This window comes from Pan paniscus, chromosome 20 (assembly GCF_029289425.2).
Source record: "Pan paniscus chromosome 20, NHGRI_mPanPan1-v2.0_pri, whole genome shotgun sequence".
In the NCBI taxonomy this organism is placed as follows: Eukaryota; Metazoa; Chordata; class Mammalia; order Primates; family Hominidae; genus Pan; species Pan paniscus.
Window position 1 is genome coordinate 23,511,861 of NC_073269.2, and position 19,024 is coordinate 23,530,884.

Here is a 19,024-nt window from a genome sequence, read left to right on the forward strand (position 1 = left end):
GCACAGAGCACAACATGAGCAAAGGTCCAGAGACAGGATGTGCAGGAGAGTCCCACTGAGGGCTTCGCGGTGGATCCTGAAGGATCACATACACTAGGACTCGGGCCAGGAGGTCTTGTGGGGAGGAACAAGCAGTGAGCTAAGATAAGAGTTGGGCTCCAGCAGTCCAGGTGCGGTGGCTCCCGCCTGTAATCCCAGCACTTTGGGAGGCCGAGGCGGGCAGATCACCTGAGGCCGAGAGTTCGAGACCAGCCTGGTCAATGTGATGAAACCTCGTCTCTATTAAAAATACAAAAATTAGCTAGGTGTGGTAGTGGGTGCCTATAGTCCCAGCTACTCGGGAGGCTGAGGCAGGAGAATTACTTGAACCTGGGAGGTGGAGGTTGCAGAGAGCTGAGATCACACCACTGCACTCCAGCCTGAGTGACAGAGCCAGACTCCATCTCAAAAAAAAAAAAAAAAAAAAAAAAGAAGAGTTGGGCTCCAGCCCAGTGCTGCCACCTGGGAGCCATCCACCTGCCACCTCACTCATCCACTCACCCTCAAACCCCACCTCCCTGGCCAGCAGCAAGCTCTCTGCCTCCACAGCACCCCTCCCATCCTGGCTTGTACCTGGACCACAGTGTTGGGGCATCCCCATCAGAACAGCCCCCACGAACCAAGGGAGCACCCACTTTGTATAAGGCCATCAACTGGGGTGGTGCAGTTCTGGTTCCTGGCTCCGTTGTCAGCAGGCAGCCTAGAAAAGGGGCACGGCTATCATCCCATTTTACAGATGGGGAAGTTGAGGCACAGAGAGGTTCAGGGGCTCATCCAAGGCCACACAGTAAACAAGAGGCAGAGGGACACTAGGTATGGCCAGCAGAGACCTTCTTTGGCCAGTGCACAGGTGCTTTTTGGCCTTTTCATGGTCCCAAGTGGGTGGGCCCTATGATCATCACCGTGATGCAGATGGGGAGACTGAGGCTCAGAGGGCTGAGACTGCTCACCAAGGCTCTGCCTGAGCCTGGAGGATGCATGTGGAGCTAAACAGCAGGAAGAGCAAGACAGGGGCTCTTCAGGGCCGGCCCAGCACAAAGATGTGGGTTTATCTGTCCATCTATCCACCCACCCTTCATCCACCATTCATCTATCTGCCACCCACTCACTCCTTCTTACCCACCTGTTCACACCTATGTCCACCAGTTCACCCACCCACCTGACCATCCATACCTCCACCTGTCCATCCACCCACCCACCCACCCACCCACCCATCCGCCCCTATCCACCCATCTTTTCATCAGTCCACCCTTCCATCCACCTACCCATCCACCTGCCCTTCCATCCACCCACCTACCCATGCCACCCACCCTTCCATCTACCCACCCACCCATCCATCCACCCATCCACCCACCCTTCCATCAGTCTACCCTTCCATGCACCTACCCATCCACCCTTCCATCTACCCACCTAGGCACCCACCCACCCTTCCATCTACCCACCCACCCATCCATCCACCCATCCACCTGCCCTTCCATCAGTCCACACTTCCATCCACCCACCCACCCTTCCATCTACCCACCTGCCCACCCACCCTTCCATCTACCCACCCACCCACCCATCCATCCACCCATCCACCCGCCCTTCCATCAGTCCACCCTTCCATCCACCCACCCACCCTTCCATCTACCCACCTACCCACCCACCCACACACCCACCCTTTCATCTACCCACCCACCTATCCATGCACCCATCCACCCACCCTTCCATCAGTCCACCCTTCCATCCACTCACCATCCACCTGCCCTTCCATCCACCCACCTGTCCACCCACCCACCCATCCATCCACCCATCCACCCACGCTTCCATCAGTCCACTCTTCCATCCACCCACCCTTCCATCCATCCATCCACCCACCTACCCACCTACCCATCCATCCACCCATCCAGCCATCCACCCGCCCTTTCATCAGGCCACTCTTCCATTCACCCACCCATCCACCTGCCCACTCTTCCATCTATCCACCCACCCATTCATCCACCCACCTACCCACCTACCCACCCACCCACCCACCCATCCATCTGCCCTTCTGTCTGTCAGCCATCCATCTGCCCTTCCATCCACTCATCCATTAACTCATCTACCTGCCCATCCAGGCACCCTTCCATCTACCCATCCACCTACCTACCACTATCCATCTACCAACCCACCCACCCATCCACCAATCCACTCATCCACCATCTGCCCACTCATCCACCATCTGCCCACCCATCCACCTGCCCGTCCAGCCACCCTTCCATCTACTCACCTATCACTATCCATCCACCAACCCACCATCCACCAATCCTCTCATCTACCATCCGCCCACCCATCCATCCACCCATCCACCAACCTACACACCTGTCTGTCCACCCATCCACCCACCCTTTCATCCATTTATTCACCCATCCATCCATCTACCCACCCAGCTATCCACCCATCCATTCATCCGTCCATCCATTCATCCAGCCATCCATTAACTCACCTATCCATCCACGCACCCTTTCATCCACCCATCCACCTATCCATCTACCCACCCATCTATCCACCCATCCATCCACTCATCCATTCACCCCTCCCTCCACCCACTTACCCATCCATTCACCCGCCCATTTACCCATCCACTCACCGATTCACCCATCTACCCACCCATTCATCTGTCTATCTACCATTTGCCCATCCACCCACTCATTTACCCATCCATCTACCTGTCCATTCATTTGACTTCTCATCCACCCATCCAGTTGACAAGCATGACTGAGCTCCAACCATATGTTAGGCATGGCGGTGAGCACCAGGACATTGCAGGAGACAGAACCTTGCCTGCTCGGCTTCCATGGGGTTCCCCTTTCAGCCATGGGGAGACAGGCTGGAAACAGATGATGTGGCAGATGGAGTGAGGAGCAAGGAAGACAAAAATGGCCCAGGTGGGGATCAGGGAGGTGGGGTGGCTGATGAGCCGTAGACCGAGGCTCTCCCAGCGGGGCCTGGCAGGCACCGCCCCTTCATCTATAGAGTGGGGTTCCCTCTCTTGCAGGGTGGCTGGAGGACTAGTGGGGTAAATCCACATTCTTGCCTGGGGCCGGCCTTGAAAAGCCCCTGTCTTGCTCTTCCTGCTGTTCAGCTCCATGTCCATCCTCCCAGCTCAGGCAGAGCCTTGGCGAGCTGTCTCAGCCCCCTGAGCCTCAGTCTCCCCATCTGTGTGATGGTCACGATCAGAGGCCCACCCACCTGGGACCGGGGAGAGGTCGACCAGCACCCGTGTGTTGGCTGAGGAAGGCCTCCTTTGGCCAAGCCTGGTGTCCCCCTGCCTCTGTTTACTGTATAACTTTGGGCCAGTGGCCGAACTTCTCTGTGCCTCCATTTCCCCATCTGTAAGATGGGATGGTAGCAGTGCCCCATCAGAGACTGCCTGCCAAAAGGTGGGCCAGGAGCCAAGACTGCACAGACTGGGTGCTCCCTCGGTCGGTGAAGACTGTTCTGATGGAGACGCCCCAGCATTGTCATCTGGACATGGAGAGCCAGGATGGGAGGGGTGCTGTGGAGGCAGAGAGCTTGCTGCTGGTCAGGGAGGTGGGGTCTGAATACCCCCTTGTCTTCATGCTATGGAGGCAGAGAGCTTGCCGCTGGTCAGGGAGGTGTGGTCTGAACACCCCCTTGTCTTCTGGGCCTTTGTTTGGATGGTGGGGCTTCCTCTTGTTGGCCTTGAGAAGTGGCTGGAGTTCGGCAAGTCCGGGATGGGGGCGCTGTGCATAATGTCTTCGTGTCCATTGGCCGCAGTCAGAGCCCCACACATCCTGGACTCCTGGTGGCATTGGTCAGAGGCTGGGATTAGGGCAGGACATCACAGCCCGGCCTTGAGGGCACTGGGCTTATGGTGACCCCTGAGGAGCAGGTGAGGGGTGGCCACACGTATCCATCATCCACCCACCCATGCCTCCAGCCTCCTTCCTCATCTAGAACACCCCCATGCTCCTGAGATGACAGCTTGCAAACCACTGCACCTCTAACCCCCTGTTTTCTGGAAGGTTTGAGCAAGGCTCAGGAAAGAGGAGGCCACGCAGCTTGCCCTGGCTTCATGGTGGGGTTGGTGGGGGACCTGCAGGATGGGGGTGGACGGGCCTCAGCTTTCTGCTCCCAGCTCTGTGGGCTTCACCTCTCAACCTGCTGAGCCTGAGAGCAGGGAGTGTCTCCTGCCACCTCACTGGGTCCTTGGGGTCATTGGTTGTGGTCCTTTCCAATTGATCCTCGATTCCGAAACCTGCCTGCCTGCCCTCCCTGAACTCCCGGTGTGACTTGGGCAGCCCGCCACCCTCTCTGAGCCTTGGCGTCCCTGGCCGTCACTTGGGGGCTGTCTGGGGGTGCCAGCCCTGGGTACAGTGGCCTCCTGCTAGGCACTCCCAGATGCTCTGTCTCCTGTCATTCTGTCCCCACCCAGCAGGCACAGACAGGCTGAAGCCAAGGACAGACAGGCAGGGAATGGCTCCAGATCAGGAGGCTGGGAGGAAGGGGAAGGCCAGGGCCTCCTTCGCAGGGGTCAGAGGGCATCCATGCAGGACGCTGTGTGAGTTGGGCCAACAGGCGCAGCTCACGGCTAGCCCTGTCTGCCTCAGTAGCGCGGGGCTCTTGGAGGAGGCTTGAGGGTGGGTGGGTGGGGAGGCTGCGAGGTTAGGGTGGCTCTGACCCTGCCTGGCCTGCCCAGCACGCCTGCCCTCCCAGCACAGGGCGGGAGTGGCGGGTTCCTGTTTGAAATGATTCGTGAAGATGTTGGAGAAAATCAGCATGTCAAGCAGGAGGGAGACACAGACAGCTGCACCCTGGCGGCCCCTGAGCTGCAGTCTGTCTCCCTGTCTCTGAGTCTCTGTCCCTCTCTCCCTGGGTCTCTGTCTCCCTGTCTCTGGGTCTCTGTCCTTCTGTCTTTGCATCTCTGTCTCTGAGTCTCTGTCCCTCTGTCTCTGGGTCTCTGTCCCTCTGTCTCTGGATCTCTGTCTCCCTATCTCTGAGTCTCTGTCCCTTTGTCTCTGGGTCTCTGTCTCCTTGTCTCTGGGTCTCTGTCCCTCTGTCTCTGGATCTCTGTCTCCCTGTCCCTGGATCTCTGTATCCCTGTCCCTGGGTCTCTGTCTCCCTGTCTCTGGGTCTGTGTCTCCCTGTCTCTGTCATGAGACAGGGTCATGAGAGAAGGTATCAGTGTGGTTGGAGTCTCTGTCTCCCTGTCTCTGGGTCTGTGTCTCCCTATCTCTGAGTCTCTGTGTCTTCATCTCTGGGTCTCTGTCTCCGTCTCTGGGTCTCTGTCTCCCTCTCCCTGGGTCTGTGTCTCCCTGTCTCTGAGTCTCTGGGTCTCTGAGTCTCTGTGCCTCCATATCTGGGTCTCTGTCTCCCTGTCTCTGAGTCTCTGTGTCTCCATATCTGGGTCTCTGTCTCCCTGTCTCTGTGTCTCTGTCTCTGGGTCTCTGTCTCTTTGTCTCTGTTGCCATCTCTGTGTCTCTGTCCCTCTGTTTCTGGGTCTCTGTCTCCCCATCTCTGTCCCTCTGTCCCAGTCTCTGGGTCTGTCAGTGGCTGAGTGTCCTGGCCTGCTGGGACACTGCGATGGGGCCCTGCACCCGCTCCTGGCTCTCCCACTTGTCCATCCAGAAGCCATTATCTTTCCTCCACTCCCACGGGAGCCAAGGGAGGCAGAGAACAGCAGGTGCCTTGGAAGGGGCGGCCCCTTATCAGGAGGGATAACCCCAGGAAGTAGCCTTGGGCAGTCTGGGGGAGAAGCAGGGCGGCCGGGCCTCAGGGGCCTCTGAGCTGTCCCACGGGAAAGCTTGCTGACGTGAGCGTGGGGGCCGGAGCGTTTGAGGGCCAGCATGAGGTGCCGGAACCCAGCAACTCCATCCTGTGGGCTGGGAGCAGTTCCCAGTGCTGTGAAACATTGTGGTCACCATGGCAACAGTACTGGGGGAGCTGCCTTTGTGGAATGGGTGGGACCCTGCCTCTTTGTACCTTTTACCCTCGAGGCACGTGCCCAAGAGCCAGCGAGGACTGCAGCTGCTGGTGGCCAGGGGTGGGGGTGGGGGGGGAGCAGGGGCACGCTGGGCCACGGTGTTCCCATCTTGGAGAGGGATACTGAGCCTGTGATCTCCCCGGCTGCTGGGGATTTGTGAGGCTGCATGTGAAGACCTGTGCCTGCTTGGTGAGGTCAGAGTGGGTGGGAAGGGTCATGAGAGAAGGTGTCAGTGTGGTTGGAGAGTAGGGTGGTGGCTGTGAGGCTGAGAGGTTGGTGGTGGGATTCCAGGCCCCCCACAGCTCTGGCACTCGAGCCCCACACCACCTCCCACACACTGCCTGGTCGCTGTCACCCCCACCCCTGCCACCATTTCTGCTTCCCTTCCTTTCACTGGCTCTCTGTTCCTCTCTCCCTGTATTTCTCTCCTTGTCTCTCTGGGTCTCTGTCTCCCTCTCTCTGGGTCTCTGTCTCCCTGTCTCTGGGTCTCTGTCTCTCCCTCTCCCTCTCTCCCTGGGTCTCTGTCTCCCTCTCTCCCTGGGTCTCTGTCTCCCTCTCCGTCTCTCTAGGTCTCTGTCTCCCTCTCTCCCTGGGTCTCCGTCTCCCTGTCTCTAGATCTCTGTCTTCCTCTCTCCCTGGGTGTCTCTTTCTCTCCCTCTTGCTGGGTCTCTCTTTCCCTCTCCCTCTGGATCTTTCTCTCCATCTCCCTCTCTCTGGGTCTCTGTCTCCCTGTCTCCCTGTCTCTAGGTATCTGTCTTCCTCTCTCTCTGGGTTTTTTTCTCCTCCTCTTGCTGGGCCTCCGTCTCTCCCTCTCTCTTTCTCTGGGTCTCTGTCTCCCTCTCTCCCTGGGTCTCTGTCTCCCTCTCTCTGGGTCTCTGTCCCCTCTCGTCTCTGTCTCCTCTCTCTGGGTCTCTTTCTGTCCCCCTGTCTCTGGGTCCCTGTCCCCCTCTCTCTGGGTCCCTGTCTCCTTCTCTCTGGGTCTCTGTCTCCTTCTCTCTGGGTCTCTATCTACCTTTCTCTGCGTCCCTGTTCCCCTCTGGGTCTCTGTACCCTCTAAGTTTCTGTCCCTTTATCTCTGAATCTTTTTTTCTCTCTCTGGGTATCTGTCCACTTCTCTCTGGGTCCTGTTTTTCTTTCTGTGGGTCCCGGTTCTTCTCTGGGTCTCTGTCCCCTCTAAGTCTCTGTCACTCCCTCTCCGAGTCTCTGTTTCCCTCTCTTGCTGGATCTCAGACAAGGCTCTCAGGATGGTCTTGGTCCAGTTGCCAGCCTGGGACTGGCTGGGAGAGAGGCTAGGGATTGGGCAGTGGCTTCTCAGCCAGCCCTGACATCCCCTGCTGTCCCCTGAAGTACAGCCTCTTCCCCACCCATGCACCGAGACCCTGGGGCGGCATCGCATCAGCCGGGGTGGGAGCCAACCAGCTGTGCTGTGCTGCTGTGCTCCTTCGAGCCACATGGACAATAAAACCAAAATTGGCTTTGAAAGTGGAAGTGCTCTCCTCTTTGAGGGGAAGTGAGGGACTGCACGCGTCAGAACCGCCTATGAGGGGCAATGCCGGCAGGCTCCGTTCTGGCCCGAGCGCTGGGCTCTGCGTGGGGGTGGGAAAGGATTTTACAAAACCCCAAAGAAATGTTTCCATGAAATTCTTTCTTGTTCTTGCCTTTTTTTTTTTTTTTTCTTTTTTGGACATTCCAATGAAAAGAACTGTTCTGGGGCTTTGGATCGCTTCTCATGGGTTGGGAAGCCGACCATGGAGATGAGGCCAGCCCGGGGCCGGAGGAGGGGCGCCTGCCCTGACAGGTGCGTGCCCCTCACTGTTGTCCCCCTAGGCAGCCCCCACCTCCCTCTGCTCCTGATCCTCCCATGAGGCTTCATCCCTAGGGTGCCTGGCCGCAACCTCTGCAACTCTGAGCTTCTTGTGACCTCCCCCACGAGGCCATCATGCCTTGGGCTGGGTTCCCCCAGAGCAGACTCTCAGGCGAGGGTTCGAGGGCCCCACGAAAGAACAGCGTGGGGAGGGAAGGAGCCTCCACAGGGTGTGTCAGTAGCGAGCAGGTGGTCCCGGGGCAACCCTTGGAGATCTCGGGAATCCCATAACAGGCGGTCCACCTGGGGGAGTTTACCCCACCCAGGCTCCCTGGATGTCAGCCCTAGCACATCCCTGCACTGGGACATCTGAGAGGAGCAGGGGTGGTGTTGCCAGGGCAGACCTGGGCGTGTCCTTGGGTCCAGCACAGGCCTGGGCCTGGCTAGGGTGCCCGATGACATTGCTGGGGGGATACAGCGGCAAGCGGGTGTGAGAATGGCCCCTAGCCCGGGCCAGGCCTGTAGCGGGGGCGTGTGGCCACTCAGAGGCCAGATTCGGGCAGAGGGTGCAGCCAGGGCGGGCAGCAATGGTCTCTTGAGACGGCCCTGGCCGGGGCTGCTGACGCATTGGCTCCGATGACTCACGTGCGGGTGACCGTGACTCGAGTGGCCGTCTGGAGACTCGGACCGGCTCAGGGCCACCGCCTTCCTGGGGGCCTGTGGCCCCGCCGTGCTGGCCGCCCCCTGTCTGGACCAGCCTGAGTAATGGGTCCTTCCCCTCCTCCCAGTGGCCGGCTGGAGAGGACCTTAGTCATCAGCCCTGGCCCCGGCCCTCCCTCCTCCGCCTGCCCACCTCCGCCCAGGCTGCGTCTCGCTTCTCCGTCCAGGCTGGGGGACTCCTGCCCCTACTGGCCTCCTCCCTCCTTGAGTTCCCCAGGAGGGGCTGCAGTGGGGTGGGTTTGGCTTCACAGGGGCGGCAGTGAGGGTGACGTCAGGGGCCTCAGGGACAGTTGTCCCATCCCTAAGATGAGAGGAAGGAAACAGCCATGTGGACGCGTCAGGCATCACCGGGGCATGAGGAGGAGGCCTGGGGAGGACAAGCTGCTTCCTCCCCTGTTTGGTCCAGCGTGGGCCCTGTGCCCTGTAACCAGCAGTGGATGGGCCTCACCCTGCTTTCTGGGCCTGGGGTGTCCTAAATTCCAGATGGGAGCATCCAAATTCTCCGAGTGTGTAGTCGTCACGTGCTAGTGGCAGCCTGGGTCCCAGGGCTCTGCGTTTGCTCATCTCATCCTCCAGCGGCCCTGGGGCTGGGGAGCTGGATGGTCATTTGCCCCTGCTTTGTAGCTGAGGCCTGGGTGGTTGAGTGACTGCTGAGTTCCCAGCTAACCAGAGCTGGCTTGGCCCAGGCTGCTGGCCCCTGATGTCTCCTCTGAGATGCCCTGCCAGTCAGCTGAACCGATCCTGCCTTCTGGGTTCCGGGCACCCTCTCTGCTTGCTGGGGAACCCACAGATCCCATGTTTGGAACACTGGCCCACCTCCCTGGTTTCCTGTTCCTCAGTCATCAGAGTAGCAGGGTGCAGGGCAGTAGCTCCTCTCCTCCCCAGAGGGAGGTCCTCTCTGTCCAACTTCTCAGTTCTCCAGATTCTGTGCACTCATGGGCAGATGCATATGTGTGGCACTTTGAGCCCAAATAGCATCCCACTGTGTGCACTCTGCCTCTTCCTTCCTCCTGCAGCCTTGACGTCATCCCCTGCATGCAACATCTTCCCCAGGATGCGTCAGCCTCCTCACCCATCTATAGGGCAGCCCTCACTCAGAAGGTGCTGTGATTCCACGAATCTCCTTTAAGGGTGGTTAGCTTATTTCTCGTCTGTGGCCCCTAGAGATTGTATTTGGGTAAGTTTCAGAAATAGAGTTCTTGGGTAAAGGACATGAGCCTTTAGAGTGTTGCTGGGTCTACGCAGCTGCCTTCCTGGGGGTCACCTTGCTTCATAAGCCCCCGAGAGTGTGCTTCCCTGACTGCAAGCGAGGCTGACTCTTACGTCCTTCTAGCCAGCTCTGCTTGCTTTCCTGGGAACCATCAGCCCACATTCTTTGTGCATCTTTCGATCTCACTCTGTCACCCAGGCTGGAGTGCAGTGGCACAAATATGGCTCACTGCAGCCTCCACCTCCTGAACTCAAGTGATCCTCTCACCTCAGCCTCCCAAGTAGCTGGGAACACAGGCTCATGCCAGCATGCCTGGCTAATTTGTATTGATTTCTTGATGCTCTTTATATATGGAAGAGCATGGTAAATATGCTCCTAAGGACTGAGTGGCCCCATGGTGAACTTGCCGCAGTGCAACGTGTTTCTTCTGATGAAAATGTACACATGCACACCTGCCTCCAAGGGCTTTACAGGAGGCACAAGAAGTCCTCCCATCCCTCCCCCCAAATCTCCTTGAACTTCTAAGGAAAAACCAGACCAAAATCAAAATGGCAAAGGCTGGCAAGGCCCATGCATACTTCTGGGAGACAAAGTGTCCACAGAAAGGCCGGCAGGGGTCACCCAGAGCCCGAATGCGCAACCCTTGCCACAGCTGCAACACAAAGCTGATTCTGGGTGATCTGACCCCTTTTGGTCCCCATTGCCTGGACCGCGTGCCCATGAGGACGGGGCCTACTTCGTCTCATTTATGCAGCATCCCTGCATGCATGGGCAGGGAAGAGGAGTTTGCAAAGCCAGTGAGGCAAACTGGGGACAAGGAGAGACGTGGTCACCTTGAGGGTCCTCAGAGGCACATGCAGGATGCGGCTTTGGCCCCAGGCAGCCTGGACACCCGTCACAGGGTGTCGGTGAGAGGGCATGCCATTCATGGGAAGCAACGAGACCCTGCCCTGGAGATGTCCAGGCAGGTGCTGGACCCCTGTGGGGGGCTGGATAGGGGAGGGCGGCCCATGAGCCTGCGACATGCTCCTCACAAGCCTCGGATCTGGATCTGTCATGGGTCTAGGGAAAAAAGAGCCAAGGCTTGGCTCAGGGCAGCAGCCTGGTCAAGTGGGATCGGGGCGGATGTGTGGGGAGGGGAGGAAGGGAGGAGGGGAGGTGAGCGTCCCTTCCACTTGGCAGGGGAAAGGCCACGGGGACAAGCCAGAGTCTCAGGGTGCACCTGGACCCCTTTCCTTCCCTGCCCTCCTCAGCTTTCAGAAGGCTGCACCCCCACCCTCCCAGGCAAACACCAGGTCTGGGCTCCAGCACCCCCAGCACCGCAGCATTGCTGGCCAGCCCAGATGACCGTGGCATTGGGCTCTGAGTAGCATATGTCCTGCTTCCCCAGGGACTCAAAGGCTTTCCACTGAGCACAGGCCCCACACTGGGTCCTTCGTGCTATGTCCCCACCCTCTAGGACATGCAGCGCCTCGCAGGCAGGGCTGGGGCTTGGGCAACTTCTCTGCCTGTGGTGCCTTGCAGGGCTGTGGTCAGCGCCTGGCCCTGAAGCCCCTCTCCCCAGCAGTTTGTCTTGATCACTCACCCTTTCCCAAGGGTCTCTGGAAGGGTGGTCTGAAGGGGAGGTCAGGGACCTCCGGTGGCAGCTGCTATGTTGACTGAGTGCCCACTGTGCGCCCTGTGTTTGACGTTGGCTCTTTAATGCCCACTGTGGTTTTGGGGCTGGCTGGCAGTGGGGCCAAGGAGCCTTCCGTCTCCTCCCGCTTTCTTGGAAAGATCAGTGCCCGCATTCCTGGCCCTTGCTTATGGGCAGGCGTGGGTCCCAGGAATGGGAGAGCAAATTCCAGAGGGCAGAGGCCACCAGGACAGAGCAGGGTGCCTCAGCCTGGTGGGGGTGGGGGTCTTAGAGGGGACTGATCCTGGAGGTGGCACCAGGGTCCACCCCCTGTTGTGTTCTGAGGAAGAAGTGGTGTGTTAACGGCTCCTAAGCTATTCATTCATTGATCCGTTCAACAGTTTCCCCAAATGAAATAGCAAAGGGGTGGTGGGGCTGGAGAAGAGGGGATGAGGGGGCAGTAGGGGCAGACTGCAGTGGGGGCTGGACCACAGAGGGCTCGTATACTCTGGGGTGCTGGGGGCTGTGGCGGGGCTTGCAGGGGACTTGAGAAGGCTCCCGTGTGTCCTTTGGTTTTTTTATTGAAGTGAAATTCACGTGACATAAGACTGTCTGAAAGTGGACAATTCAGTGGCATTTAGTAGATTCACAGTGGTGTGCAAACACCACCTCTATCTAGTTCCAGAACATTCTCATCCCTCCAAAAGGAGACCCCACCCCATCAGCAGTCACTCCCCCCTCCCCTCCCCCAACCCTTGGTGGCACCCATCTGCTTCCTGTCTCTGCGGATTTGCCTGTTCTGGGCATTTCACGTCAGTGGAGTCATACACAGTGTGGCCTTTTGTGTCTGGCTTCTTGCACTGAGTGTTGTGTTCAAGGTAATAGTGTGTGTGTGAACCTCTGGGCCATGTCCCCACCTCTGCTTTCCCCGCAGCACGGCCGACAAGAACGGGGCCCTCAAGTGCACCTTCTCGGCACCCAGCCACAGCACCAGCCTCCTGCAGGGCCTGGCCACCCTCCGCGCTCAGGGCCAGCTCCTCGATGTTGTGCTGACTATTAACAGAGAGGCCTTTCCTGCACACAAGGTCGTCCTGGCTGCCTGCAGCGACTACTTCAGGTAAGTGCTGGCCCCAGGCAGCTGGAAGGGGCGGCTGCCTGTTGGGACAGGGACAGGGCAGATGGCACCCACTTTCTAAAGGGGGCCTGTCTCAGCGCTACCCAGGGACAGCTTCGAGGGAGAATGGCTGGTACTGGCTGCTCTTCTTTTTTTTTTTTTTTTTTTTTTTTTGAGATGGAGTCTCGCGCTGTTGCCCAGGCTGGAGTGCAGTGGCACAATCTCGGCTCACTGCAACCTCCGCCTCCCGGGTTCAAGCAGTTCTCCTGCCTCAGCCTCCCGAGTAGCTGGGAGTACAGGCACCCGCCACCATGCCCAGCTAATTTTTTTTGTATTTTTTAGTAGAGACGGGGTTTCACCTGTTGGCCAGGCTGGTATTGAACTCCTGACTTCGTGATCTGCCTGCCTTGGCCTCCCAAAGTGCTGGGATTATAGGCGTGAGCCACCGCTCCGGGCCCCTTCTGATTTTAGAGAGAGGTTTAATGTCCAGTAAACCTGCAGGTTTCCCGGAGTTTGCATCTTACTCTCTTTGGGCAGAACATGCCTGGAGGGACAGAGATGGCCTGTGGGCACCCACTCACTTCTACCCTGCATGCAGGGTGGCAGGGCTTGGCCAGGTTTTTGATCTGTTTTTTTTTTTTTTTTGAGACAAAGTCTCGCTGTGTCGCCCAGGCTGGAGTGCAGTAGCACAATCTCGGCTCATTGCAACCTCCGCCTCCCGGGTTCAAGCGATTCTCCTGCCTCAGCCTCCCGAGTAGCTGGGACTACAGGCTCATGCCACCACACCTGGCTAATTTTTTGTATTTTTAGTAGAGACGGGGTTTCACCATGTTAGCCAGGATGGTCTTGATTTCCTGACCTCATGAGCCACCTGCCTCAGCCTCCCAAAGTGCTGGGATTACAGGCGTGAGCCACTGCGCCCAGCCCAATCTGTCTTTACTTGACGCCTGCTGTATGCCAGGCACTATTCTAGTCCTTGGGATGCAGCAGGGATGACAGTGAAATGGGCACAAGCCCCTGCCCTCAGGGCATCCCCTCAGGACACCTGGAGCAGGACAGCTGGGGGACTGGAGGGGCATTGAGGGCCGCAGAGACCCTGTGTCTGCCAACACCATGTCCTGGGCTCTGTCTGAGGCCCAGATGAGTTCTCCTCCCTGTCTCCCTGAGCTGTGGGCACTTCCCCAACGTGACAGAAGAGGCCATGGCGGGCACTGTCTGTCTGTCCCTGTGCCGTGGCCGGGCCGGAAGTGAGAGCACCACAGAGCAGGGCTGTGGGGTGGGGGGTGCATTCTCCTCGCCAGCTGGGGGCTGTTGCGGGGCTGTTGCAGGGCTGACTGGTCTCCCTCCCTGGGTGACCAGCAGGTGAGCCTCCTTCCTGCCAGGCGGTGACCCCGCCAGAGAGAGCTGGGCCGCCCTGGGGAGGCTCCCAGGCCCCAGCCCAGGTGTGCCGCTCAGCCACACATTCCCCGAGGCCCGGGCCGCCTGCCCCATGGGCTCAATGAGGCTGTTGTGGGGGCCGCAGCAGCCGAGCCAACTGGGGCGCCGCTTCTATTTTTATTCTGGATTTGGGGACGGGTGGGCCAGCCCAGCCAGCAATGCCCTTTAAAGGCTCCCCTGTGCTGGCACTGCAGCCAGCGAGACCTTAAAAGGCAAAGCTCCCTCCTGTCGCCTGCGACCGCCTCTGCCTTCATCGCATCATGCCCGAGGGCCAGCGCGGACCCGTGGGGACAAGCGGGGCAGGGTCTGGGGAGCTGGCAGCGTACTTACTGCTCCTGGACCGCTCAGAGATGCTGAAGAGCTGCTTGTTGGGCAGATGTCAGTGGGCGGCCCCGAGATAGTGCCCTGGCAGCTGTCTTTGCCCCTGTAGCCCTGAGCCTGGCTCACAGGAGGTGCAAGACTAGGGGACAGGCCTCTGTGGGTCAAATGCACAAGGGATGTTCCCTCCTCCTCGGACGGCCATCAGGGGAGGTGCACTGGCAGGAGTGAGAGTTACTATGCCATGCCATTGCGCCTCCTGGAAGGAACCGCCCATTCCCCTGGAGCTGGGGTGCTCTCCCCTCTTCTGCTGGGGAACACCCTAAATGCTGTAGGGGAACTGTGACCTAGAACCGTGTGCCTCCCCGCTGCCCTCCCTCACGGGGGCCTGTGTCCCCTCCCACTCTCAGGTTCTGCCTCCCAGAGCACAGCAGTACAAGGGTGGAGCTGGGGTCTCAATGGAGGCTGGGGACGTAGCTGTTGGGTGGGAGGTGCTTCCCCGACCACCTGAGCCTGTCTCTGGAGACAGCAGTCACCCCAGCACAGCCTCCTGGTGGGGGCTCCATTCCTGGGGACCCTCATGACCTTCCCCTCTTCACATGATGGTTGTTGAGACTCAGGCTGGGCATATCAGAACTGCCTGCTTAGGTCAGTGAACAAGGTGAGAGTTGAACTGTGGTGCACGGCACCTCCAGAGCACTGGCCTTGCAGTTCCTGAGCTCAGGTGTCAAGTGGGGCTGCAGATCTGTCCCCAGAGCCACAGGGTGTGTTCTCATCCTGCGCTGCCATACCTGGCCCCTCTAACCGCACCCCCAACAGGCACATTGTGGGTGAGGCTGACCCGGGCCACCGCTCCTGCAGCTCCTACACGATCTAGTCATGAAGGGGCAGGGGCAGGGTCCTCTGCAGAGGGGCCAAGCAGGGAGTTGCTATTTATAGGAAGATGCATGGCTTGGGTGGATTCAAAATCTTTTTTTTTTTTTGCATGTTTTTTTTGTTTGTTTGAGACAGAGTCTTGCTCTTATTGTCCAGGCTGCAGTGCAGCATGATCTCGGCTCACTGCAACCTCCAGGTTGGTCTTGAACTCCTGACATCAGGTGATCCACCCACCTCGGCCTCCCAAAATGCTAGGATTACAGGCGTGAGCCACTGTGCCCGGCCTTTGCATGTTTTTGTTTGTTTGTTTGTTTTTGTGACTGAGTCTCACTCTGTCACCCAGGCTGGAGTGCAGTGCCAGTGGTCTCGATCTCCTGATCTCATGATCCACCCGCCTGGGCTTCCCAAAGTGCTGGGATTACAGGCATGAGCCACCGCGCCCAGCCCCTTTGCATGTTTTTAATGAGCATTCCGCCTACTTTCCTCTTGCTGGCTGTGCCCTGTGTTCTGTGTCCCCAGGCCACTGTTCCCCAAGCCAGATCATTCCTGGCTGGCCAAAACACCCCTCAGCCACTGCGAGCCACACGTTGTGTTTCTGCCCTTCAGGGCCATGTTCACCGGCGGCATGCGGGAGGCAAGCCAGGACGTCATCGAGCTGAAGGGCGTGTCGGCCCGTGGCCTGCGGCACATCATCGACTTCGCCTACAGCGCCGAGGTGACACTGGACCTGGACTGCGTGCAGGACGTGCTGGGCGCGGCCGTGTTCTTGCAGATGCTGCCCGTGGTGGAGCTGTGCGAGGAGTTCCTGAAGGCGGCCATGAGCGTGGAGACCTGCCTCAACATCGGCCAGATGGCCACCACCTTCAGCCTGGCCTCGCTGCGAGAGTCGGTGGATGCCTTCACCTTCCGGCACTTCCTGCAGATCGCCGAGGAGGAGGATTTCCTGCGCCTGCCACTGGAGCGCCTGGTCTTCTTCCTGCAGAGCAACCGGCTGCAGAGCTGTGCCGAGATCGACCTGTTCCGCGCGGCCGTCCGCTGGCTGCAGCATGACCCGGCCCGGCGGCCGCGCGCCAGCCACGTGCTCTGCCACATTCGCTTCCCGCTCATGCAGTCGTCCGAGCTGGTGGACAGCGTGCAGACGCTGGACATCATGGTGGAGGACGTGCTGTGCCGCCAGTATCTGCTGGAGGCCTTCAACTACCAGGTGCTGCCCTTCCGGCAGCACGAGATGCAGTCTCCGCGCACCGCCGTGCGCTCGGATGTGCCCTCGCTCGTCACCTTCGGCGGCACGCCCTACACTGACAGCGACCGCTCGGTCAGCAGCAAGGTCTACCAGCTGCCTGAGCCGGGCGCCCGCCACTTCCGCGAGCTCACGGAGATGGAGGTAGGCTGCAGCCACACGTGCGTGGCCGTGCTGGACAATTTTGTGTACGTGGCCGGGGGGCAGCACCTGCAGTACCGCAGCGGCGAGGGCGCAGTGGACGCCTGCTACCGCTACGACCCCCACCTGAATCGCTGGCTGCGCCTGCAGGCCATGCAGGAAAGCCGCATCCAGTTCCAGCTGAACGTGCTGTGCGGCATGGTGTACGCCACGGGCGGCCGCAACCGAGCCGGCAGCCTGGCCTCCGTGGAGCGGTACTGCCCCCGGCGCAATGAGTGGGGCTACGCCTGCTCGCTGAAGCGCCGTACCTGGGGCCATGCTGGGGCCGCCTCAGGGGGCCGCCTCTACATCTCGGGTGGCTACGGGATCTCAGTGGAGGACAAGAAGGCTCTGCACTGCTACGACCCCGTGGCCGACCAGTGGGAGTTCAAGGCGCCCATGAGCGAACCCCGCGTGCTACACGCCATGGTGGGTGCCGGCGGCCGCATCTATGCCCTCGGGGGCCGCATGGACCACGTGGACCGCTGCTTCGACGTGCTGGCTGTGGAGTACTATGTGCCCGAGACGGACCAGTGGACCAGCGTGAGCCCCATGCGGGCCGGCCAGTCAGAGGCCGGCTGCTGCCTGCTGGAGAGGAAGATCTACATCGTCGGGGGCTACAACTGGCGTCTCAACAACGTCACGGGCATCGTACAGGTGTACAACACGGACACCGACGAGTGGGAGCGGGACCTGCACTTCCCGGAGTCCTTCGCGGGCATAGCCTGCGCCCCCGTCCTGCTGCCCCGGGCCGGGACCAGGAGGTAGCCCCCAAGACCCCCGGGACCCTGGCCTGACCGCATGTTGTCTCCAAGTGGGGCTTGGCGAATGCACGTCTGCCTGAGAACCCCAGTGCCCCCCTTCGCCCGGGCTGCCCTTGAGGGGCCTGCTGCGTTGATAAGCCCCCCTCCCAGGGGTCCCTCCCTCCCTCCTTCCCAAAGCAGATCCTGGCTGCGAGTCCATCCGAGGGAGCCTGCCGGCAAAGCGTCTGACATGTGGTGGCAGCAAATTCGTCCCCGGGGTGGTTTCCTCGCCTGGCCCCCGAGTCCCCACGGGCTGGCGGGTGGAATCCCAGGTCTCCAGGGGGTCCCTGTGCAGCTCCATCTCACTTCTCTACCGTCTCCCAGCCCCACGGTTCCAGGCATTCAGATGTGAGCTCATCAACATTGAACCCAAAGTCGGTGGTATATGACTCACCCTCCTTCCAAGTCTCCTGCGCGCGTGTTTTTAAAATAAACTCACCCGAAACGTCCGTAACACACGGACCTCCAGGAGAAGTGAGAAGTGGCTTAGAAGCCCCTGGTTTGGGGTGGGTGGAGGAGGAGGGCACGTGTCTGCCTCCCCTGGGGTGCCCTCCTTCCCCCATCCCAAGCTGCTGAGGGGAGGCCCTGGTCATGCCTCAGTTCCTGTCTTCATCTGCTTTCCGGAGGAAAAACCATATCAACTCCTAGAAACGCTCCTTAGGGGCTTGGGACCTTCCATTTGGCACTGAGCATCTTGTGGGGCCTTAACTGGCTGAGACATCCCGGCCCTCTACATTTGCCCTGTTGGCCAGGCAGTCCCCTTCCCGCAATTGGAGGGCGACGCTAACTTCAGAATCCCATAGTGTCGCTTGCCGCAGGTCTGGTGGGGTGTCTTTTTTCTCCTCCCTCCTTTCCACCCCTCCGCGCCCTGCCACTCCCTGGCCTGCCCTGTTTTTGGGTCAACATTGCTACGGAGCCAGCAGTGAGGCCTTTCCCTTCAAGGGCTCTGTGGTATCTCTGGCCACATTTGTTTTAATGTCTGAACCTCTAAACCTTTTCTTTTTGATTGGTTTTACTGTTTTTAAGAAGCCAGCACTGCTGTCTCATAGATGGGATTTGTACTCTTGGGGCAACTTAAAGTGTCTCTCTCGCTGCTAACAGACGATTGATGTCTTGTCTCTGTGACCCACTCACCATGTAAAGAATTAACCTCCTATCTTAGCAGACGTCGTCTCCTAATATTTCCCTTTATTTAATAAAAATGTTATGGTGAAGAGATGGAGCCGGCCCAGCACTGAGCTTGTGCGGCTTGGGTCTGATTGGTCACAGATTCCTCGTGGGTCCTCCGCGTGTCTGGGGGCTCCTCTCCCCCGCCTCAACCTTTTCCAGCCTTTCAGAGGAGTTGGCAGGGGGCTGGGCTTTGGCTCAGGGGCGCAGAGGCAGCAGGAAGCGTGGCCAGGACTTTCACCCTGGCGTTTTTTGTTGTTGGTTTTTTTGTTTTTTTGAGACAGAGCCTCGCTCTGTCACCCAGGCTGGAGTGCAGTGGCGTGATCTCGGCTCACTGCAACCTCTGCCTCCTGGGTTCAAGCAATTCACCTGCCTCAGCCTCCCAAGTAGCCAGGATTACAGATGCAGACGCACACCACCACACCCGGCTAATTTTTGTATTTTTAGTACAGACGGGGTTTCACCATGTTGGCCAGGCTGGCCTTGAACTCTTGACCTCAGGTGATCCACCTGCCTCTGTCTCCCAAAGTGCTGGG

The 19,024-nt window shown here is 59.1% G+C and overlaps 1 protein-coding gene across 1 annotated transcript in view; it reads left to right on the top strand.

Annotated features, from left to right (window-relative positions):
- Window positions 1-18,539, top strand: part of KLHL26 (kelch like family member 26) — a 33,735-nt gene extending 15,196 nt beyond the window's left edge. Inside the window, exons 2-3 of the mRNA XM_055102966.2 lie at window positions 12,288-12,470; window positions 15,705-18,539. Of these exons, the coding sequence (XP_054958941.1) occupies window positions 12,288-12,470; window positions 15,705-17,286 (1,765 nt within the window). The 3' untranslated portion in view covers window positions 17,287-18,539. The remainder of the gene's footprint in view (window positions 1-12,287; window positions 12,471-15,704) is intronic.
- Window positions 18,540-19,024: the final 485 nt, after the last annotated feature.